We start from the raw sequence: 22,944 nt of genomic DNA, 5'->3' as shown, positions 1-22,944 counted from the left end.
ATAAAACAATTATTTTATAATACAGAGATGATGACTTAATTAAAAGTACGTTTAATAACCATTTGAAGGTTATTTTCAAATGGTACGTTTTATCTGGAAAATTAGTCTAATCAGAATGCATATTTTAATTTATTGAATATGACTGTACTGGTAAATATTGTGCTGATGACATCTGTTGCAATAGACGCCTGTTTTCTTCTTTTCTTGCCTTTCATTTGTGTCTAGCATGAGCTTTTCTTGCTGCGAGACTCCTACTGGCTAAATATTGCATAAACATAAAAAATACAACTTCCAGCTACAGCACTGGAAAAAATTTAGACACCACTTAAAATGATCAGTTTATCTGATTTTAATAGGTATGTTTGAGTACAATAAACATTGCTCTTTTATTCTATGAACTACTGACAGCATGTTTCCGAAATTCCATACAAAAACTGAGAAATGGTCAAAATAACGAAAAAGATGCAACACTTTCAAACCTCAAATAATGCAAATGAAACAAGTTAATTTTCTTTTAGAAACAATACTAATGTTTTAACTCAGGATGAGTTCATAAATCAACATTTGGTGGAATAACCAGGAGGTTCACTGCAGTAGGCTCTTCATTTTTTCCTTAGCTGAACTATTGCTCTCCAAAGAGTCCTTTGTGATGTGAATATTGTGCACAATGACATTACTATAATGATATATTTGCGAACTATTGTGCATCCCTAAATCGGATTTGCCGTGATCCGTTGCAGATCTGACTTTTTAGAGAAATTGTGCAGAATATTTTTTTGTTTCAATTCAAAAGCTGCCATATTAGAGTAAGTCTGCAGACTTCCCAGAGACATGTACCATCAACATGTCCTGTATTTTTGGAAGCCGTATCAGATATGAATGTCAAGCCAAGCAGCTGGGCTGCACAGTGAGCCTGTGAGGAAGCCAAATAAAAAAGTCGTTCAGCAGAGCTGCTGCAGCTGCAGCCGCAGCTACAAACTGTAAATATAGACTATGGAATACATTTTTATCCAGGATATTCTGAACTTTTTTTCACCCTTTCTTTGCAGATGCTAATACAATTTCTGAATTTTCTCTCATGTTGATCCAACCCTGACCTCTCCTTTATATTTCTGTGTGTTCGTGTTTCTGGCCCATCCAGTATGAGCAGTTTGAAAGCACCATTGGGTTTAAGCTTCCGAATCACAGAGCCGCCAAGAGACTGTGGAAGGTCTGCATTGAGCACCACACCTTCTTCCGGTGAGAAAAACATTTCAGATTCAGTTCTCATTAGCATTTCTGCACCAACAGTCCCTGGCAAAAGTATTCACTCTAGTTCAAACCAAAAAAAATCATCTGGTTTTTGGTAGAAAGAGAAAAACAATAAATCACGTAAATGACGGTTATTGAGTGTGCTTTAATTTATCTTACAATTACTTGATTTATTGCTTATTGCGTCAGGTGCAACCATGACAGGGTCAATTCCTATTTATTTTGGGACGACGTTCCCAGAATTCCTTTGAAGTTGTTAGCAGAACTCATTACTGAAGTAAAATATTGTTGCTGTCAGTAGTGAACTTTTCTGAATTTAACTGTTTATGTTGTAGTTCAGACAATGAAAATACAGTTAGCCTTTCTTTCTTTCTTTCTTTCTTTCTTTCTTTCTTTCTTTCTTTCTTTCTTTCTTTCTTTCTTTCTTTCTTTCTTTCTTTCTTTCTTTCTTTCTTTCCAAATGTTCTGTTCTAAAGCTCTCTCTCTCTCTTCATTTTTGTGTCGTGTAGAAACGTGTGGTGTTTTTTGTTTCCACAGCCTGGTTTCTCCAGAGCCTCCTCCTAAGGGCTTCTTGGTGATGGGCTCCAAGTTTCGGTACAGTGGAAGGACGCAGGCTCAGACCAGACAGGCCAGCGCCCTCATTGACCGCCCGGCGCCTCACTTTGAGCGCTCCGCCAGCAGAAGGTACCTGCTGTCCAGGAGCTTGGATGGTGGTGAGTAACTTTGCCTAATGAAGCACCAAAAGAGAGATACAGCGCAGGGTTATTCAAAGCTTTTGCCACAAACTACGAGGTGGTTCATCTGATTTTTATGTTAAATGAGCACAAAGTTGTACAAAACTGAAGAGGGGAGAAAGTAATACAGGCAAACATTTTTTTTACAGTGATGTTTTTTATTCAGCCACTTTTACTTTGATACAGTTACGTAAAAAAGACATCATAAATAGTTCTTATCGTCACTTTTACTGTTATCACAACAGTACTTCAAAATATGGAGATAAAATGCGAAGTAGCTCAGATAGCTAATAGCTGCAGCTCGCTGTCTTCTCCTGTTTGAAACCTTGGCCTTTCTGATCCAAGCAGAGTTCTCGCGGCCTGTGTCGTCCATGTGCGAGAACCACGACGGTCTGTCCCGCCGCAGCGCCAGCGAGCAGCGCCGCCTCCGCAGCCCTTCGGTGGACGAGCAGGAGCAGGAGGCGGAGCTGGAGCCCAGCCTGGAGCAGGACGAGGATGACAGGGACCCAAATCAGAGCCAGGACATGGAGCAGGACAAGGACCAGGACGGCAACACCACGCCGAGCAGAAAGAGGGAAATCAGGGTGAGGAAGCTTAGCTAGTTTCAAGTCAGCTCTGGCTTCTTGAAGTGCAGAGCTGGACAGGAACTGCTGAAGTGATGATGTAAATACAAGCAGAATTAGAAGCTTCTCACTACAACTCAGGTGAGAAGCAGCTTTGCTAGGCTAATGCTAGCCTTTTCTAACTCTTCTCCTTTCACTCCTGTTCACCCAGCTTTCATGCCTTGACTGCACTCCTTATTAATCTGGGTTACTTCACAGCGCATAAAGCTGCAGTCTTTTTTTTTTTTTTTTTTTTACATGTTTCCTAAAACTGTCACCATGTTGTGACAGCATGTTATGAGACAGGTAATCTGTGAAAAGATAGATCACCTCTACCTAGCCTTAGCATTCACTGGGAGCTGCACACAAACGGGCATCATTGACAGTACTGAGACCCGCCTCCACTTGGTTCTTAACGGTTATTTCTGTTTAGCACTGGTAGCACTGGAAGAAGGCAAAGGAGCTTAATTTCTCCCTCTATATTTAAAAAAGTATTTTTTTTAAAATAAAAGTTACATACTGCAGCATTAACTCTTTCTGAGGCTGGAGCCTGGCCTTCTGTCTCTAACACTAGTTCTCTGTTCTTCAACCCTTGCTGGCAATAAGGAGGAGGCTGGCTCCCCAGCTGACAGTAAACAGGAGGTATTTGGTGTCTGTTTATTGGTCTGCACGATGTTTTCAACTATCCATCAGTAAATCTGTCAGATTCTACCTCAGCCCTTAAATGTTCATCTTCCACTTTGCGAGTAAGGCCTCCAAAAAAAGCATCAGTGAAAGAATTTAGCGTCATTACATAATGTATGTAATTTATAGCTGCATGAAAATGGAACGGCAAGTGTTATATTTCAATTTCAGTTCAAATTTATTTCTACATGCACCTCGTCTCAAAGCGCTTTACACACAAAGCAGTCAGCTTAGCCCAATCCTGCAGACCTATGTCTATTTATTCAACAATTTAGCACCAAACTGGATTTTGGATCAATAATATTGCTTATTTTGCTGATGTTCGGTTCTGTTTTAAAATGCAATTAATTACAATAAATAATCACAGACACTCTAATTAACATGAATAAAAAAATTAATCTAGTCCCACCAGTTAGTCTTAATTCCTGGTACTGGTTGTATTACGATGGTTGGTATCAACCAGGTTGTGCTGATTGAACCCACTGATAAACTGATAAACTGACACCGTCACTAGTTGAAAGAACAGAAAAGTTTCTATTTTAGGTTTTCATAGACTTATTCTCAACTAACCACCAAAAGTATTTAATACCCTACATGTTTCTATAAGGGAGACAAAAACAAAACATTGGCTATTACACACAACTGAAAAATGGGGAAATAACAAAACAGCAAAAATTAATTCCTAGACTATGGCACTGTTAAAGGCAGAATAGTTGACCTGTGTCCAATGGGAGAAAGTTTATTTCGGTTAAAGTTGAACCAACTTGAACTTGGACAAAATTTCACTCCTATTAACCATTTCTGTTAAGATAACCAGGATAACCAGGGAAAACCAACCCATTTTCATGGAAAACATTCAGCCTCTAGAAAACCTTTGTCAACATTTCATATAAAACTGTCCTGACTTGTTCTTTTGTGCAGCGCTTCATGGGTTCATCTGAGGTCTTTCGTTGTATCTTCATGCTTTCCATTGTCTCAAATTCCAAAATGTATTTTCTCTCAAAGCACTTCCTCCATCTTGTTTCTTCACCTTGTCCTTTTACTGTATGATCTTGCACTCTTCATCTCTTGCACGCCTGTTCTCCTGCCCCAACTCGGCTCTCTCAGTTGGACCAGGAGACCACTCCTCGGCACAAAAAGGAGGTACAACTTCCATGGATTTGGCTCTAGCGATGTCTGCTTTTGCTTCTGTCTCTTTAACTTGCTGATAATTTATTGCATCCATAAAAGGATGTATTATATTTTGCTCAAGTGTCTGTGAAATATCAGTAGTTTGATTTATTCAACCTTAAAACAAGTGCTTAGATTTAATAGTTCTCAGTTCTACAAATGCACATTCCTAAGACAAACTTTGAATTTGTCTTTATTCCTTTTAGCTTCATTGCTAAAAGGAATAAAGCTTCACTATGGTTCACACTTGACAATGTCTCAATTTCTCCTTGAATGACTAAAATAATTATGGAGCTGCCAGAGAAATAAAAAAACAAAAAACGTGGTTAAGGAGCATTTCACTCAGAACTGTGAAAAATGTCAATACTCAAGAGAGTATTAAATTATGGCGCTACATGACTGCATCATTGACTTTGTCATCACTCCAAGCACACAAACAAACCAAACAAAACCTTAATAGGAAGCAGAATTTTAATCAGCAAGCAAATTAATAGATGTTTCATATTCATTTTATCATTGAACTTTGGAGCGAGAGCTAGATTAAAATGCTTGTTTGTATCTCTACAAGCAATTCAGCTGGAACCAAAATTTTTTTTTTTTTTTTTTTTTTTTTTTTTGGCCCAGTAGCATTAAAGGAGACAAAATAGAAGAGACACAAGCAATAATCTGCTCTCAGCCCGAGTTTAAGCCGATCTTTTGGTGCACATTCCAGCATACGCAGCATTGTCTCCCCGCCTTTTCCTGGTAATGTGAGTTCTATTGTTTAAAGCAAGACATTGTGAATTACTGCTAATGCCTTCCTCTGTCTTGTGGTGTCCTCCAGTTTCTTGATAAATCTCAGGACGTCTTGCTGAAGCACCAGGCCAGCATCAACGAGCTGAAGAGGGCCCTGAGGGAACCCAACAGCAAGCTGATGGCCAGAGAGAAGCGTCTCTCTGCGACGTCTCCGACGGGAACGCCAGAGAAGAAGGCTGTGAGTAAGGGTAGTGATCGGGTTGCTCTGTGGCTGCCAGTTCTAACACTTGACCCTCTCTGAGAAAGGCCATTGATAGTTTTTATCTGGATGCTTGAATGTTCAATTCTAAATGACTTGCTTTCAAGATGACCTGATTTTAACCCAGACAGTTATGGAAAGTAAAGAAAAGTTCTGCATAATTATAAAGTAGAATGTAAAAGATAAATAGTTTATTTTGATCTTTTTACAAATACAGAAATCTGAGTATGCATTAATTTAAGGCTGAGTTAAGCAAATTACAAGAATAGAGTCATAATACTATAAGAATAAAGTTGTAATATTACAAGAAGTCATAATATCATGACTTTACTTGTTTTATTTCAACTTTTTTCTTGTATGACTTTTTTCTTATCACTTTATTCTCATATAAATTTATTTTCATAATGTCATGACTTTACTCTCATAATATTGACTTTATTTTTATAATTTTATAATTTTGTTGTCATAACTTTATGTTTTTTATATTTAATTTGTTCTTGGTATGGCCATAATATTCCGTGGTGGTATTCAACTCCCCCTGTCAATACTGCTTCTGTGATTACAATAATCTTTTAGTCTTGCTGCAGATTCTCAAATGGATTCAGCTCTGGGCTTTGTCTAGGCCCTTCTGGAACATAAACATGCTTTGCTCTTTTCTAACCATTCCCCTGCAGATTTGGCTGCGTGTTTATTGCCACTATCTTGCTTTAAGGTGTACCTCCTACTCAGTTCCAAGTCATTTAAATGGGTTTTCCCTCCAGCATGACACTGCCACCACTATGTTTCACTGTAGGGATGGTGCTTTCCATCATTATGCATTTAGCCCAAAATGTAAAATGTTGAATTTTACATTTTGTTCTACCTGTTTTTCCATAGAAGTCATATGAATAGCCAACTTAGTCAAAGTTGGTAATTGGTTGTACTGGATTTTACTTTGGGGTATAAGAGTAATGGTGGGGTTTAATACAAAAGTATTTCACAATTCTCTGATTTTCTTTTTGTAAAAAAAATGAAAACCATCAAAAACGTTCTGGCCACTTTAACACTCTTTGTGTTTGTCTATCACATAAAATCACTTGCACTTCTCATGTTTGAGTTGTGCATTCATGTGACTTAAACAGTGTAGAAAAATGTCAAGGAGAATTAACAAGATTAGTAAAGCCTGGGTTTCCCTTCATGCACTTCAAATAGCTCTCTCCCTCTGTGGAGATGTTTACACCTACAGAAACAATCGGGCACATTTCACTTTCAGACGTATTTAATAGAGTGCATTTTGTGTTGCTCAAGAGTTCCAGGTGTAATCCCTTTAATATCTTGGAGATATTTGTGGCTGGTACTTAATTTGTGGTCTTTGAAAAGAGATTCTCGGTCATGTCTTTCCCCCTTTGATTGCTAATTAGCGACAGCGTTCTTTCTGCCAAATTACAAAAATCGTTTAAGCTTTTATCCCATTCTGGAAACTGAGATTGGAAATCGGATGATGCTTGTGTTTCCCCGTACCTAAGCTGCCCCTCAGTCAATATCTCATTCGCTGTCTGTATCAATCAGATTAAGTTGGAGAAATGTCAAATGTTGTCTGCAATAGAAAATCCAATCAGCAGTGCGCCTCATGCCAGAGAAGCGCCGGTGTTATTGTGTTACTGTGAGGAGAATGCTTGGATCTGTTACACTTTTTAGACTCTGCTCTTTGATGTGGTTTCACAAAAATAATGTCTGATGAATTCATTCCTTTACTTTTGGAATGTTTGTTTCTGAAGGTGTTTAACACACCAACTGAGTTCCTTTAGCTAATGTATTCAATATCCATTCAACTATTACTAAATGTTTGTTGAATAGTCGTAAAAAGATTATAAAAACGCAAATGCCTTTTAATATTCAAAGTAAATGTTACAACATGAAATATTTGGTTAACTGCATGAACCCTCACAGCAGTGGTGGGCAGGTACTAATCATAAACGTTAGTTCCGCTAAAGCGCTACACCAACACATTATTTAGTGGAAACTAATGCTAAAGCGCTAACGTCAATTCGGACTGTCTGCCCTTGAAAGACTCCAACCCTCGAACCCCAATTTAATTTTGACAATATGATTTACATTTTCTATTATGCCCTTATATATTGCATTTTGGTATACATCTTGTTCTCTACTGTCCATGTTTTATTTTAGTCCTATATAATTTATGTTTGAAATAAGGTTATTGGGGAAAAAGGACAGAAAGTAAGAAAAGTAAACAGGATTGCTGCATAAGCAGTTTTCACCCATTTTAAATAAGAGAATGAATATAAATGTCTACAACTACCTGAAAATGTCTTTAAGTCTACAACCAAACAGATGGTGATCTTTATTGAACTGAAAGTTTACAAAACAACCAAGTAAATTAGCACTTCAGAATTTATGCGGAAAAACAAGTGAACAGGAAGCTAACTGCACTAAATATTTTCAGAGTTAGCTAAAGCACCAAGCTAATAGAGTGCTTTAGCGGAAATAAGCCTGCCACTGCCTGACAGCACTATTAAATTATTCAGTTCATGGTTCATTGTTTACTCTGATAATTTGCGCTGAATAAAGTCAGCTAATGTTCCATAGACCGAACAATAGCAGCTGGTAGCTAGCCTCCAACAGGCCTCCAAATGACCAATTAGTACCAGTAGAATAGTTTTTTGGACAAATAATCTTCAAGCCTTACTTTTGGAAAAGGCTGGCTTACACACATAAGTAGAGCTGGATGATGGTGTCAAAGAGGTACCCATTCCCTCATGTCTTTACGAACAAATCAACATCAATATCTTGGTTTGCACATGAATGAAGCCACCAGTTTCATTAGAGCGAAGTCTAGTAATTCCTTTAGCTCATGCGGCATTAAGTAAAAACACCAAGTCGAGCCGCCACTGATCTTCATTAATTTGCTCTTATTTTGGACATTTTGTAACAAGGAGAAACTCCTTAATCTCTGGACATAGCTCTCCAAATCTCTGCAAGACTTCCCCTCTCCAGCTAAGCCGTCTCACGTCGGTGTGTAACGGGAGTCCGGAGCAGTTGTGTCTGCTCCCCAACAGCTGTCTTTGAAAGGATCTAGAACAAGGGATTTTGTTGCCACATCTATTATCTCCTTCATGTTTGTCATTTCTGTGCATAATGCTTGTCAAAGTATTATGCAATGATAATTAGAGGAAGTCTGGGAAAGTGTTGTCCTGCCTGAGTAATACTGTTACCAGCGCCTGTTCTGCATTCACAACAAGGCTGCAAAATGACAGAGATAATAGATGTGGCAACAAAATCCCTTGTTCTAGATCCTTTCAAAGACAATTGTAGGGGATCGGACACAACTGCTCCAAACTCTTGTTACGCACGGCTTTGTGGGGGAGGTGAAATCTTGCAGAACTCCGGTGACTTGACTAATTATTGTGAAGAACACTCTCAACATCTCTCCAGAGCTGCTGCATCAAACCGTCACCCATCCTTTCACAGCTCTGTGTAACCACTTGTGACAATTCCGACAAACGTACTTCAAGAATGACATGATGATGAATAAGCAGTGGTTTCATTCCCTATTAAAATGGTATGCTTTTGGTGTGACTGGCAATTATAGTTTATCTAGTCACTTAGCAGATATAAGGCCTGGAAAGCTAGCAGGCCTTATATAGGCCTTATATCTGTCTAAGCAAAACTCATGGAGTTTTGCTTAGACTTGCTTCATCTTCATCATGCTAACTTTGAGATGGAGATGCTCAATATATCGGCATTGACATTGATATCACCCAATGTAAGTCATCAAGTAAAACTGGGCTGATATTAACAACCAATGCTTATTTCCATCTTGTTGCCATTTGAATATGTGTTTCTGGAAGGGGAGTCGAGGGTGTTGGCCATGTGGTATTTGTTTGGTCATGTGACGGTAACGGTGATGCAGCAAAGGATTGCTGGGAGTTTAATTGAAGTAGAGAAGCAAGGTCTGCAGTGTGGTTGTTTTTGAGTCGAGAGGGTAGTGATATGTATGCAATATTTAGGGCTAGGACTTTAATCTTTTCATTTTGATTAATTCATTACATAAATTTCAATGTGTTAAAATTTGTAATGCAATTATTCAAGTTTTTTTTTTTTTCAATCAATTATTTTTTCATGCTAAAGAAACAAACAAAGGTTCCAGTCCTGAGCTGGAACATTTACATCTCATGTCTGGTACCACTGTAAATCTGACACACGAGTGGAATTTGCTAACAACAATTGGCAACAAATCTGCTTCTCTTGGCCAACTGGGGATTTATTTTTGCTTCAAAAAACGATCTGATTGGACACTGGAAAACAGTATTGATGTGTTCAAGTTATCCTAATAGGAGTTAGCCTATCAGCAAAGCTATTCCAACCTGATATTGCATCATCGCAATGCTAAATATGAAGCAGCAGCACAGACGTCCCCATTGGTGATATCAGCATAGATGGTCCTATTCTCAAAAAACAATAGAGATCTACGCAAAGAATTTTTATGTTAAGACAATGTAGCAAAATTTAAAGAACAGCTGACAGGCTGTCCATTATGATGCTATACCTAATAACTTTTTTTTAAAGATCAAGACCCTCCTCCCACTACTGGTTGGTTCCAGTTGATGCTAAGCAGGGTGAAATTTTGGTTTTGGTTGAAAGGTCAACGGGCATCTTCATAAAGATTATCGATTCATAAGTGCAGTTCAAGGGTTCAAATGTGCTTACTGAGCCTGGATTTAAACAAGTCAAATTTTCTCCATATTTTATTTGCTAAAGGACTGGCCAACCATTAACAGGCATTAACAGATTTGAACAGATATGGAGTTTGAAGGGTTGGTTAAGCCACTGAAACACTGACTCTCTCTGCCGTTTCTATTTTCCTCCTTTTGCATGAAATGATGATGACCTCTAACTGTTGTTCTTCTTTCTCTCCTCTGCTGCGTGTCGGCCAGTTGGGGGGTCGTTCAGTGGGAAAAGACGCTGTTAACAGCCCTTCTGTTGAGGGCTTCGTCCAGAAGGCTCTGGTCACTTCACCTGAGGTTCCACATCTTTCACTGCTCCTCTTCATGAAACACTTTACTGTTTGTAGAGATGACCATGCAAAGCACGTCTCAGCATGCTCCAGTTTCAACCTTTTTATCATTTGTTTCTACTGAATTCTAGTGAATATAATTACATGAGAAACAACTGAAATGTTTCTTCATTGTAGTAAATCAAACAGTTTTTATACATCGTGTAAAGAAAAAATACGTTCAGAGTCATATGTTTTGGTAATTCTGAGGATTATGGCATACGGCTAATTAAAACTCTAAAGTCAGCTCCTCCGAAAAAAATTATTACATAAAACCAACTTAAAAAATATATCAGTCACCGGTGACGACCACACGATCTGCCTGTTTGAGCTCGCCGTCAACGCGTCGCCACACAGAGAAACCGGTCTGATGGAGTCGAGCGTTCTCTGCAGACAGGAGTGGACTCACCTGATGGAGCCAAAGCGAGTTTGAACTTTCCACTAACTTTCTAACAGACATTGATGTTACTGTGTATGTCCATGTTGTGGCTTATGCGGTCTAAGAGGAGACAGCTGAACTTGTCCAGCAGACAATCATTTCATTGACATCCTGCTGAAGGAAGATAAACCACATAAGGTCATTGCCTAAGAAGCCAGGTGTTCAGAATGCTGTCTCCAAGCATGTTAATGGGAAACTAAGTGGAAGAAAAAAGTGTTCTATCCAAAAATTTTGGCGGTGATTCACAAGACATGGACTGCTGCTGAGGTCGGTGCTTCAAGAGCCTGGAGGAAGACTAAAGAGACAGGATCCAAGTTGTCTGAGTCCAACGTTAAGTTTTCAGAGTCAGTGATGATTTGAGGAGCTTAAAGTCAGCTCAGTTATTTACTATGTAATATTAGAATACTTCATGATTTCACAAGCATAATCCCCAGCAGGCATGCAAACCACTGAAAGTACAGATACCTGGTTTAATGACGATGGAACTGTGCTGGAACTCTAGAGTTCTATATTGTAAGGAGGGAGGAAACACACCAAACCCTAATGTACTGTTACCTTCAGTTGTTATGAAAATGCTGCACTGAGAAGTAGTTCATATGATGAGTTCAGCAGACTCATAACTCCACAAGATGTTGGAAAATTGCTGCTCCTGCTAGTCTGAAGGGTTGCTCTGTGAGGCAGAAGCTTGGCTGGAGACTGCAGCACTAAGGAGGAGCTTTGTGGAAATAGGCAGAGTTTTGTGAGAGCAAGCATTTAGGCCACCCTGAATGGTTGCCACTGAGGATTCAAGGATTTCTCAAACATGCATTAAAGAATCAAGGCAACTCTCCAGGTATGTTTTAGATGGTATGTCATTATGACACGACATTAAGATCGTGTCAAAAATGTCAATTTTACAATACCCTACCTTAAACACTTTAGCTGGGCCAAAGCCTCGTTCATCATGTAATTCTTTAATGATTCTGTAATTATGCAAAGGGAGTCCCAACCAATTATTTAGTGCATATGCGATACAGGACATGGATGTAAATTTCATACATCATATTGTGATTGTCTGAGAAGCTGGATTTTGACTTTTCATTTGCTGTAAGCCATAATTATAAAATATATACAATTTACCTACTGAATTGAATTTCTTTTGGATGACATTCTAGTTCAGTAGGAGGCATCTACTGAAATGTTTTTGTCCATAAGCTGCATGCTTTACACCCATTTATGAGATGGAGACCATTTTGTAGATTTTATTGTTTGCTAGCAGTTGTACCCAGAATGTCTAACTGTGCTTAATCTATACCAACATGTAGGGCTCTGAGGAGTGGGTATTGATTGAAAAACAGCAACCTTATCAACCAGACCATGACTGGAGGGCAGAAGAAAAGAATAAATCTCACATATCCGATTCCTCGTGGGACAAAAAGGGGCTGGAAAAGGAGATAGACATTACCAAAATGATACATAAAGAGGAAGAAGGGTATAACAGAAAAGAAGTGAAAAGCCATATTGACGAATTTCCCTCAGCAAGAACATCCAGAGAGGCAGCTGTATGCTCTGAGACTTGGCCTTCTGCGATTCAATTACCTGAGAATGTAGACTGGTTACAAGACAAATCTCAAAGTAAACTCTCTCAAGCCTCAGGCCCCAAGGCAAACAGTGATGCGGCTCCAGGCTCGCGCCAGATAAAGGAAAAGATGGGCTCTAAACTGAGGAAAAAAGGCCGACCCCAGAGCCTGAATGTGGGAATCCCCGCAGAGCTCAACAGGAAGTCAGGGAGTGATTCCTCCGGAGAGGAAAACGAAGACTCCGACTCGGACAACATGTCAGAAAAAACATCTAAAAGAGGAGATCAGGGCAATGCCTCCCCAGTAATCATGAGGAAAGACAATCAGGGACTAACAAAGGATCAATTTGTTGGTGTATGCAAAGACAACAGGAAAGAGGAATTTGGAGAGGGCAAAGAAGTTTCCAGTCAGGTGAAGCGAAAGGTCAACCAGATGGGAATGGCAACCATTGATTTAGGCATGTTAAATGGACCAGGGAAAATAGAAGATGATAGTTCTTTACCTAGTGGCAAAGTAGAACATGTGGTGAAGGTACGAGGAAAGGGCCTCATCGACAACAAAGAGCTAGCGGAGGTAAAACTTCGACAAGTCCGAACGCATGAAAGAAAGGTCAGCAGCTCTGGTGGTGAGGACGTTGAAGGTTTCTTGGGTGACAGAAGTCAGAGGATCTCTCTCCACCGGCTGTCAGGCAGCAGCTACCAGTCAGAGATCACCAGGATTGTCCCCCTGAAGCCAGAGCGCTCAAAGAGTGTCGCATGTAAGGACGAAAGGGACCAACTGGGGCAGGAAGAGTTCACGCGACTTGTCAAAAGAGAATATCGCTGGTCAGTCGGTTCTCCGGAGGGATCCTCTGACCTCCACTGGACTGACATCGCTGGCTTCCACTCAGCCTTCCCCGGAGACCCGGAGGGTTTTGCCAAAACAGAAAATCTTGACGAAGGCTTTCAGGCCAGTAGAGGCTCTATGGAGAACCAGCAGTTTAGTTTAAAGGGTTCAGCACTTCCAAAAATGGCTCCACCAGCTCCGCCAGTGAAAACGCAGAAAGCCAAGGAATCCGGACTAATTCTGAGGAATAGCAGAAATGCCGGCAGGGAGCAGAGCCTGGATGCAGCCAAGAAGAGACACTCGGTAACTCTGCTTGGCATCTACTATTCATTGGAGATAGAGCATGAGCTTCAGACGAACTTGCACACCATGTATTTATTTCAACAGTTTGTTATCTGACACACTCATCCATCTTACCTGTTTGTGACTGTTGAAGGAGCATGCACTAAGGGCTAGCTGAAGGTTAGCCGGAATGTTTGGACAATGTCCTACATAGCTACCCAGTTTGTTCTATTCCATTTCTCTTGACATGCACCACACTGTGCAGCATGTCTGCCATATTTGCACTGACTGTGAAGGTTTGGAAAGACAAAAGACATATATATATATATATATGTCTTTTAAAACTTAACAACCTTGAGTTTTACTTAACTCTGCAGTCTTAGTGCGATGCTTGGGAGGGTGACCCTTCAGACCAGTTCCTGAAATAACACACACAAAAGTCTTGTCGAAGCACACGTGGTTGTGCTTTTACATTTTACATTGTCCCGGTTGAGACAGGGACAGAGTAAAAAGCTAGCTGGATCCAAATGACCCTTAAGACCACGGGAGGTTGAAGGTTTATGAGAATCTCTGATACCTGTTATGTCTTCTTCAAACAAAAAAGGCAAAATGATCAAATACAAATTTAATTAAATTTAATAAACTGCGCATTTGAGAATTACCTCCATCTTTTTCAGGGGGTAAGCTATTATTTTTAAAAAATCAGAAAGAAGCTTAGCATAGCATGCTTGGAAAGTGATTGAAATTCTTTATGATTAAACTTTCCAGACTAATGTCAATCTGAACTTGAACTTTTAGAATCTGCAGATAAAAAAAGAAAAAATGTATGAAAATCAGCAATGTTGCACATTTTGGGCAATTATTTCCTTCAAATTCACCTGAATGGAAAGACAAGTAGTGATAGAAACATCCGACTGTGAAACCTCAGTAGGCAGTGAGTAGCCAAACAAAGCAGTTCAGTGCCTGACTAAGTCAGATTTCCTGCTTGTCATTCCACTGCCGCTACATCATCGAGAGTTTGCACACATTTGGCTCTGGAATGAATTTTGAAAAGAAGAGACATGACACCTTTCATCTTTTTCCACCTTTTCATCCAAGTTGAGCTCTTGCGTAATGGATTAAACAGGGATGAGACGAGGTGTTGCTCAGCTCTTGGTGTAACGATCATATCAACATCTGATTGAACTCAGGGAGTGTGGGAAAATAGAGGCAGCTCCATCTAAGCATATAGGTCAGGCCATTCTCACAGATTTCAAAATACGTTCAGCAACACTTTTTAAGACTTTTGTCCAATTTTCTGCTGACTCTCTGATGTGCAAAGCTTTGCAACCAACTGGATCCCATGGAAAAAAATGACACTGGTTGATTGTTGCTGACACTTAGGCTTGCTGGTGCTGGTAGAACAAACTATGCGTTATAGAAGTTTGTGTAGGAGAAAAAAGAATCTCACATATTCCCAGTTTTTGCAGGTGTGTCCAAAGTGTGCCCCAGGGACCAGCTGTGGCCATGTGAAGGATTTTGTCTGGCCTCTGATCGCAATTCAAGAGACAGATTAACTTTTTTATTATTATTTCTGTTTTATTTCCCATGTTTACAGTTAAATACTTATGATGTATTAAATACAACCCCAATCATTTCATGTCCACAACAATTAAAGTAGATGTAAAAAGTACTGACTCATTACGTTTTTCACAAAATTATACCTATCTTAGGGAAAAGCCCCACTAAAAATTGGAAATTATATGTATGGTAATATTACATCACTTTTGTTTAGGATCAATTTTGTTTAGGATTTCTATATTCTTTTTCTTTTAAAATGTACCAATATTTTGTTCATTGAAATCATGCATGTTTTGTGTATTTTGTGTTGACAAATAAAAATTAACAAGATTTTTTTTCTTTTGATCCCCCACAAATTGGACAATTTTGGCTCTCATTGCAAACGTTTTGATACCACTGGTCTATACTAACCCCTGGGTTCTCTTTGCAATCTACATGCTACATATGTTGCTGTTGCTCTTGCTACCAAGGAGGTATACAAGATGTGCCATTAATTTTTCAATTTGAACATCTGAATAAAATCACAGACTTAGTATAGTAAAATTTTGTACTTTTACTATGCCTCCAATATGGTGGCACTCAGTTTGATGACATCACCTGTAAACTCTCTGGTAGCCATTTCAGGTTGGCTAGCTAGCCATGCGTCATTCTGTGAGCCACTAACAATCAACCTGTTGTGTCACTTGGCCATATGATTATGTTGGTTGCTGCCCTGTCTTTACGTGACTACTATTACACAGACAGCACATCTAAACTGTATTATTTTCTTCTGACTCTGCTAATTATAACTACTTGCTTAGATCCTGTTTGTGTTTTATCAGATTCACCTCTTAACTGTTCTCCAGACTGAATGCTGTGTGCTTTGGTAGTGGGAAGTTGTCCTTTGAAATTTGTGCCTAGATTCATATGTAGCAGACTTGGATCTGGCTGAATTTCAGACCTAAACTTAGGCTTATGAGAAACAGAAGATTTATCAGTGTTTGACCAAAGTGTTGAACAATTCCTTTCAATTTAAGATTCAGAGTTTAGGTTTACTCTCCACGTAGCCTATGTGATGCTTGGAGTTTTGTGTCTGCTTGGCTGTCAGTCCTGTTCAGCTGTACTAATCTTCCATTGCTCCCTTTGCTCTTTCCTTTGCTTCCCCCTGCAGGAGCCCGTCTCTACTCCGGCCATATATGAAGAGCCATTTGGTGACCTGAAGGTTATTCTTTTACGAACCCAAGTTTGAATGCTCACCCATCATCTCTTTCCCTCTGCATCTCTCTTAGCTCACAAACACTTCCAAACCCGCAATGGAAACTGTTTCCTGTCAAAAAATGTCAGTACTTTTAAAAGCTGTAAGAAACAGTCCTTGTTTTCACAGGCAACATTATGATAAATTAATGTGCGAATCCCTTGTGATTTGTTGCCTCTAAAATGATGTAGTTTATTAAGCTATTTCATTGTGTTTTTTAATCTGTATTTTGAAATGAAACTAGCTAGCTACCTAGCAGAACACTCAAAGTTAGCTATTCTCAGTACCTGTACGTCGCGTAAAAATTAACTCAAGTTGCTGTAAGACACAATTTAAAAGAAAATAGTAACTATTTAAAGCTTTCTATGACATTGCAAGACAAGACAAGACAAAACTGTGGTTAATTTTGGATGTGACAGAATGAGAAAAAGCAAAACTTTAGCAGATAACAGGAAGGATGAACGCATTTTAAATGTTATTCTTTTGAGATTTTAGCCATATTTCCATCCAAAATGATGGAAATATTGACAGAATTTCAATAATCTTAGAGAAGAGGTAATAATCTCATAAGAACAGAGTACTGTTTTAGTAATGCTAGCCATGCTAATCACCAATGCAAGATGCTAAAGCTACTTTACAATCTCCTCTCCATAATCAATTTCACTCATTGTGCAATTTCCCTTTTGCTCCTGATATAAATAATTACTCACTAGTCACATGAAAAGGTTGAAATGTTTGCATTTCAGTTTTTGTGATAGAATTCTTTAACAGAAATTGTTTTAGGCTAAAGGCAGCATTAACAGGTCAAAGCCTCACAATTGTTGGAGATTGGATATGGAGCACATAAATTCTGACTGGTAATATAAGTTATAACTTTGTTGACTTATGTTACTATTGATAGTGTTGTACCATGTTTGTCCTCTAAAGTTGCTACTCAGCTTCCCAGAAGCTCAGCAGATCAGCACTCTGTCTGCTCTGAACACATGCTGAGCTGCTGCATCATCTAACCAGCCTAATGCGCTACTATCATTCATTTCCATCATGACTTCATACTGTGAGCAATTGGCTGCATTTTATCTCCACATTTAGAGCTAAGAGTGCCAGCATGGAACCTAAGGCACAATGTTCCTGTTATATAACGTTTATTTCCCCTTTCCAGTTAGTTTTTTTCTTTTATTTACATTAGTAAACTGCAAAAGAATGCTTCAAAAAACGTATGTGTATATCTTCCTGTTTATCTCGGTAGCCTGTTTATTGTCCAGCCTGGCCATTGCCTTCCTGTGCTATTCCACTCGATTTAAATCTTGCTTCACAGCTTTCTCCCGTTCACTTGAATTCCTCTTGTTAGATTTCTACCAGATTGGTTGTCGTTTTCTACACTGTTTTAAAATTGTAGTCTGCTTGTGGTTCTTATCTATGAAAGCGGAGGAAGTGAAGGAAGCCGTTCAGTCCGTGTTGGCCACGCTTCTAAATATTGAATTAGCATTAACAGCCACCTCATTTGGATCAGCACTTCTCTCTTCACAGTGGAGGATGGTTGTTCTTTTTACCATGCTAATAAAGAAATTATTGTAATAATTTCTTTATTAATTTCTTTGGAACCAGTCTGATGTCCCGTGTCACCTCACAGGCTTTGTAGATTTCAAATCAAGTGGATCCTCCCCCAGCCCCATCTTCTTATCTGATAATCCTTCATTCCACATATTTTTCATTTGGTCTTTTTTCATTGCATGCCCTCTGTCTTCGGACTCTTCATCAAATGCATCATCCAGCCCCTGTGTAACTACAAGGTTGCACTCCCCACCATGTCCATCAACCACAACGAAGTCATGTAATAACACAGAGGCGATCCTTTGTCTGTGCTCACACCAGAAAGAGTCCGAGGAGAGGAGGCCTCAGCCAGGCCTCGCCTCGGAGGAGGAGCAGGAGCGGGACACAGTGGCCTCTATGAGGGACACCCAGCTGGGCATCGAGCGAAAATGCTCCAGCATGACGGTCAGCTCCACGTCCAGCCTAGAGGCAGAGGTGGACTTCACTGTCATCACAGACCTCCATTCTGGGACGGAGGACTTTTCCAAGGGTGGGTCCGAGTTCGGGGAGCGGGAGCAGCAGCCGGAGGTCGGACGGGAGGACTTTGAGGAGACCTCCAGGTTCTACTCGGCCCGCTTAATGGGCTCCAGGGATAAGTTCCCGATGGAGGAGAGGCTTCCTGAGGAGGGGACCCATCATGAGGTAGACAGACGAGTGGCGCCGGCCCTCATCCTCATCATCACATTCTGGATTCATCCTGCCTTGCTGGAAATGCTGCCATTCTGATTCTTATGTTTTATTTATTAGCATTTTCTGTTTTTGACTATTTCATTATGTTCCATTTTTCCCGGTTTGATTCAAAGCCTCGTTTCTTCTCTTTTTTGTTCAATTAAACATTCCACTGAATCTTTACATCATCATTTGCTGTTATTTTTGCACGAAGCACCTAATAAAAAATTGTTTTACAGTTTGTACCTTCAAACAAAGTGGGTTTTTGTTTGTTTGTTTGTTGTTTTTTTTAATAGCTATGGGAAACAACTGGCTGCAGTCGGTAGTAAGTTTACTGTGTGTTCGTTTCGCAGCCTCCAGTGGCCAGGAAAGATGCCAGTGCTGTGAGTGTGGCCCACAAGCTGAAGCGGACCGACACCAATGGAGCCGAGGTTCACCAAAACATCACAGATGTTTCACCACAAGTAAGCAAAAGTATTCACATGCCCTTGAACTTTTTCACATTTTGTCCTACTACAACCACTATTTAGATTTTATATAATAAAATATATATAAATGAGGGATTAACCATGTAGTACAGTGCTTCTCACTTCCAGTCCTCAGGCCCCCTTCCCTGCATGTTTTAGGTGTTTCCCCACTGCCACACACTTGGATTGAATCTATGGGTGATTAACAAGCTTCTGCAGCACTTAATGCCTACAGAAGAGGTAATGCAATCATTTAGATCAGCTGTTGTGAAATACAGGCACATCTAAAACATGCAGAGCAGGAGGGCCTGAGGACTGGAATTGAGAAGCACTGATGTAGTCCCTCATGGTTAGGATAATGCTGTGTTTACTGTTCAGAAAACGGTTGTAGTTTTGAGTTTCTGAACATACAGTGATGTGAGAAAGCGCCACCCTTCATGTTTTCCTATTCTTTTTGCATGTTTGTCTCACTTCAGTGTTTCAGAACATTGTACTCTGGTTGTCACTAAAACTATGTCAAGAAACTTAATTATTCCCCCCACCCCAAAAAGAAATTAATAAAATAAGAAAAATGGTGGAAAGATCTAAAAACTCCAGAGGTCCCTAATGGACATGGAGAAAAAGTTTTATTTTGCGTTACCTCACAATACGTTTTCAATACTTTGCAATGTCTAGTTTGTATACAGTCACAAATGTCAATTTAAAATTTCAAACATATACACATTTAAAGAGCCTCGGTGAAAACGTGTTTATATATTCTTAACTCTTTGATGCAAAAACAGATTGAAAATCGATTTATTCACTGCGTGTTTATGTCAGTGTAGTGTTGAGATGGAACTGCACATGAAAACGTTCCTTTATTATTATTGTCTTGGTGTATTGGTGTGTGGATGTGGGTTTTCTTTCTTTCCTTACGGAAAATTTGTTTACATCTTAGAAGGGAGATAGAAAGCCCATGTTTGGACTGTTTTGCTTTTGTACATAGGTTTGTGGTGCATTTCTATCCAAAAGACAAATATATAAAACTTCAGATACCTCAAAGGAGATATTAACATATATGGAAAAACTATTTTTTTCCTACAACATTGAATGCAACACAATGTAACCTGACACCCACTGCTAAGTAGCGGGAAGTGCGGAGAGAAGGACAGAGCACCAGCAGCATTGATGGATAAATATTACTGGACTGGACATTACGTGATTTATCGTAAGTCACACATGCGCCATTGCTGTCCATTGAATCAGGAATATCGGTGGTCAGGAAACTACGACAATCACGCAAAGAATCAGAACAACGGACGCAATGTTTAGCAGTTAATTAAACCATAGATAATGGTAATAAGGGCTTCAGATTTCACAGATGAGGAAAACGTTTTAATTTAAAGAAAAGATTGAACAAGTGAGCAGTGGGTCAGTTATACTAGCCTAACTGTTGCTGGCCTGGTATTGACTTTGATAACCTTAGCATGTGCTGCGCAGTTCGGTGTGTTTTGGTTCCGTTAGCACTAAACAACCCGCCCACCGAGTCATCAGTAGAGCAGCTGTTCAAATCAGCTAATCAACCACCGCGGTGTTCAGGCAAAAACTTATTAATAATCACAATATAGACATTAAGCCTGACAGTAACAGACCGGATGTTCTGTTTTAGTGTTTTTGCTACTTTTTTGTGTGGGAAATGTTTGCTTTTTGGTGTCGATTCCCCTGATCGGTAATCTCTGCTCTATCTGCTCGTTGAGCTGTTGTTTGTCGGTTGCCATGGCAACGGGTCCGTGTGTAATGCCGACATACAGAGCGAGAAAAGGCGGAATAGAAGTTGTTGGGGCTATTTTTTCTTTATTTCTTTATCCATTTGAATTTTGTTACTTTATTCTTAAATTTCTATTTTTTGTATTATTCACAGAGTTTATTTTGTAGGTTGATAATTGTTGATTTTATTTATTTTTTGTTTTATTATTTTTCTTATGCATTTTCTAAATATAGACAGGAAGTAATGTGGGTCAGTCCACTTTCTATAAGTGTAGGGGCCTGGTGAAGGACCAGCAGGCATTTGGGTTTGGGGCCGATGGTTTTTACCAGAGCGAGAGTGATAGCATGAGAACAAATGAAAGTTTGATCTCTGTAATTATTTGGTGAAAGAGGGAAATAAATCACCAAGAACAATCAATAAGTTTGGAAATTCAACCTTCTTTTGCCCGTGTCGAGAAACATGACCCCAGTGCCTTAGTAGTGGCTTGGTGGAACCTTTATTGGATGTTTGGCTTGGCAAACAATCAGAAGTGGTTCTGTCTAGTTTGGTTTTTCACCTGTTTATCAGCTTTATTGTACCTTTATTGTGGCGCACTGCAGCCGCTGCAATTCCTAAAAACAAGCGACAAAAACTGATCTAATCCCCTGTGTTCGCAAAACATGGTGATATTTATAACAGTTGTCAAACTACGGCTCCTACAGTATATTTAAAATAAAACGATTGATTAAATAGAAATTTGCCCCTTCTTGCATCTTGACAGAACTAACAGAAACTAAACTGTTTATAGATTTGTATCATGGAGAATTTATCAAACATCAGTTTTTTAATATTTATTTTAAGTTGTATTTAATAGATATATCTAATAACAAATGATGGCGCTACTAATATTTTCGTGACAGATTTCTCCTTGTCCTGTATTGGGATAAAATGGTTTTCTGGACACACTGAATCACATAGCGACCAATAGGCTCTGTCCAGTCCAGTAAAGCATATCAATTAGCAAGAGTATGAAAGACGTAAAAATAATTAACTAAACTACATTAAGAAATTGTATTTAAGCCTCGGTGCTACATGAAGCTTATTTTGAAACAATGCAAGTTCAAAACAATATTTTGTGTGTGTGTGTGTGTATATATATATATATATATATATATATACTGCCACCCCTAAAAAATCCCTGCCCCCCTCTTGCCACCCCATAAATATTTTTCTAGATCCGTTACTGCATGGCCTGAAAGCTAATAAAAAGTGAGAAATTATGTTTTAATTATGCTTTAATAATTTAAAGTTGATTTGCACAGTGTTACTTTTCTAATGATAAATTCATGAATGACATTTTATAAATTAAATCTTAAATTTTAGCTTTAGAGAGGATTAAAGCTGCCGAGGTCAATTCGCATCATCGGCTCCAGTAGTCAGAAACCAGTCAGGCAACACTGCTGCGTGACGTGCGTTTGGTGGAAGCCTGGGACTTTGACTATAGAAAGAATCTCTTTTTTCTTCTTCTTCTTCCAGGGAGCTCAGTGACACGGCAGCCATGTTCCCAAAAAAATGGGGAGCGTAATAGAATCATTAAGGCATGATTAAAGTATTGACAGTATATTAATGAGAGGGATGAAAGCAGCTGCGACTGCCATTCATCTCCGGAAGCAGAGCAGTGAGCGCGGACCGGCTGTCCCGCAGGTGCCTTATTAAAATGTAATCACGGCCAGGCTCTTTAGCCATTCAAGCTAATGGTGTGGATGTGCTCAGGAGATGATGGAGAGAGGGGCCCTTTGAAGAGCCGCATCAGTGCTGAGTCATTGCTTTAAGGTTGTCGGAGTAAGCTGAGTGCTCTGCGCGCGCGCGCCTCTGCACAGTAAATGGAGGATAAGATAATCTATAGGCAGATAAAGATCTACAGTAACGTCGGTTGGCCAGCAGAGGGAGATATTTCACAAAGATTAGTTTGTGGACGTTACAACAGCCTGTGTAGATCACAGTAAAACATCACATATTTTTACTTTTATAACATACAACGAGGTAGAAAAGTATGATTTCATTTTAGGTAAAGTTTTATAATATCAGCACAAGCATTTTCACTT

At 39.4% G+C, this 22,944-nt stretch overlaps 1 protein-coding gene across 1 annotated transcript in view; it reads left to right on the top strand.

The window, feature by feature from the left end:
* The first annotated feature begins 1,130 nt into the window (after positions 1-1,130).
* LOC106941793 (uncharacterized) overlaps positions 1,131-22,944 on the top strand; it is a 33,740-nt gene continuing 11,926 nt past the window's right edge. The window contains exons 1-11 of the mRNA XM_015024910.1: positions 1,131-1,239; positions 1,789-1,964; positions 2,331-2,569; positions 3,194-3,229; positions 4,379-4,414; positions 5,265-5,414; positions 10,370-10,456; positions 12,232-13,614; positions 16,304-16,354; positions 18,260-18,619; positions 19,000-19,110. Of these exons, the coding sequence (XP_014880396.1) occupies positions 1,829-1,964; positions 2,331-2,569; positions 3,194-3,229; positions 4,379-4,414; positions 5,265-5,414; positions 10,370-10,456; positions 12,232-13,614; positions 16,304-16,354; positions 18,260-18,619; positions 19,000-19,110 (2,589 nt within the window). The 5' untranslated portion in view covers positions 1,131-1,239; positions 1,789-1,828. The remainder of the gene's footprint in view (positions 1,240-1,788; positions 1,965-2,330; positions 2,570-3,193; positions 3,230-4,378; positions 4,415-5,264; positions 5,415-10,369; positions 10,457-12,231; positions 13,615-16,303; positions 16,355-18,259; positions 18,620-18,999; positions 19,111-22,944) is intronic.

The sequence above is a fragment of the Poecilia latipinna genome, unplaced genomic scaffold (assembly GCF_001443285.1).
Source record: "Poecilia latipinna isolate Pla-1442-1.1 unplaced genomic scaffold, P_latipinna-1.0 Scaffold3871, whole genome shotgun sequence".
In the NCBI taxonomy this organism is placed as follows: domain Eukaryota; kingdom Metazoa; phylum Chordata; class Actinopteri; order Cyprinodontiformes; family Poeciliidae; genus Poecilia; species Poecilia latipinna.
The sequence above is the reverse complement of the archived record's forward strand: the minus strand, read 5'-3'. Positions and strand labels throughout refer to the sequence as shown.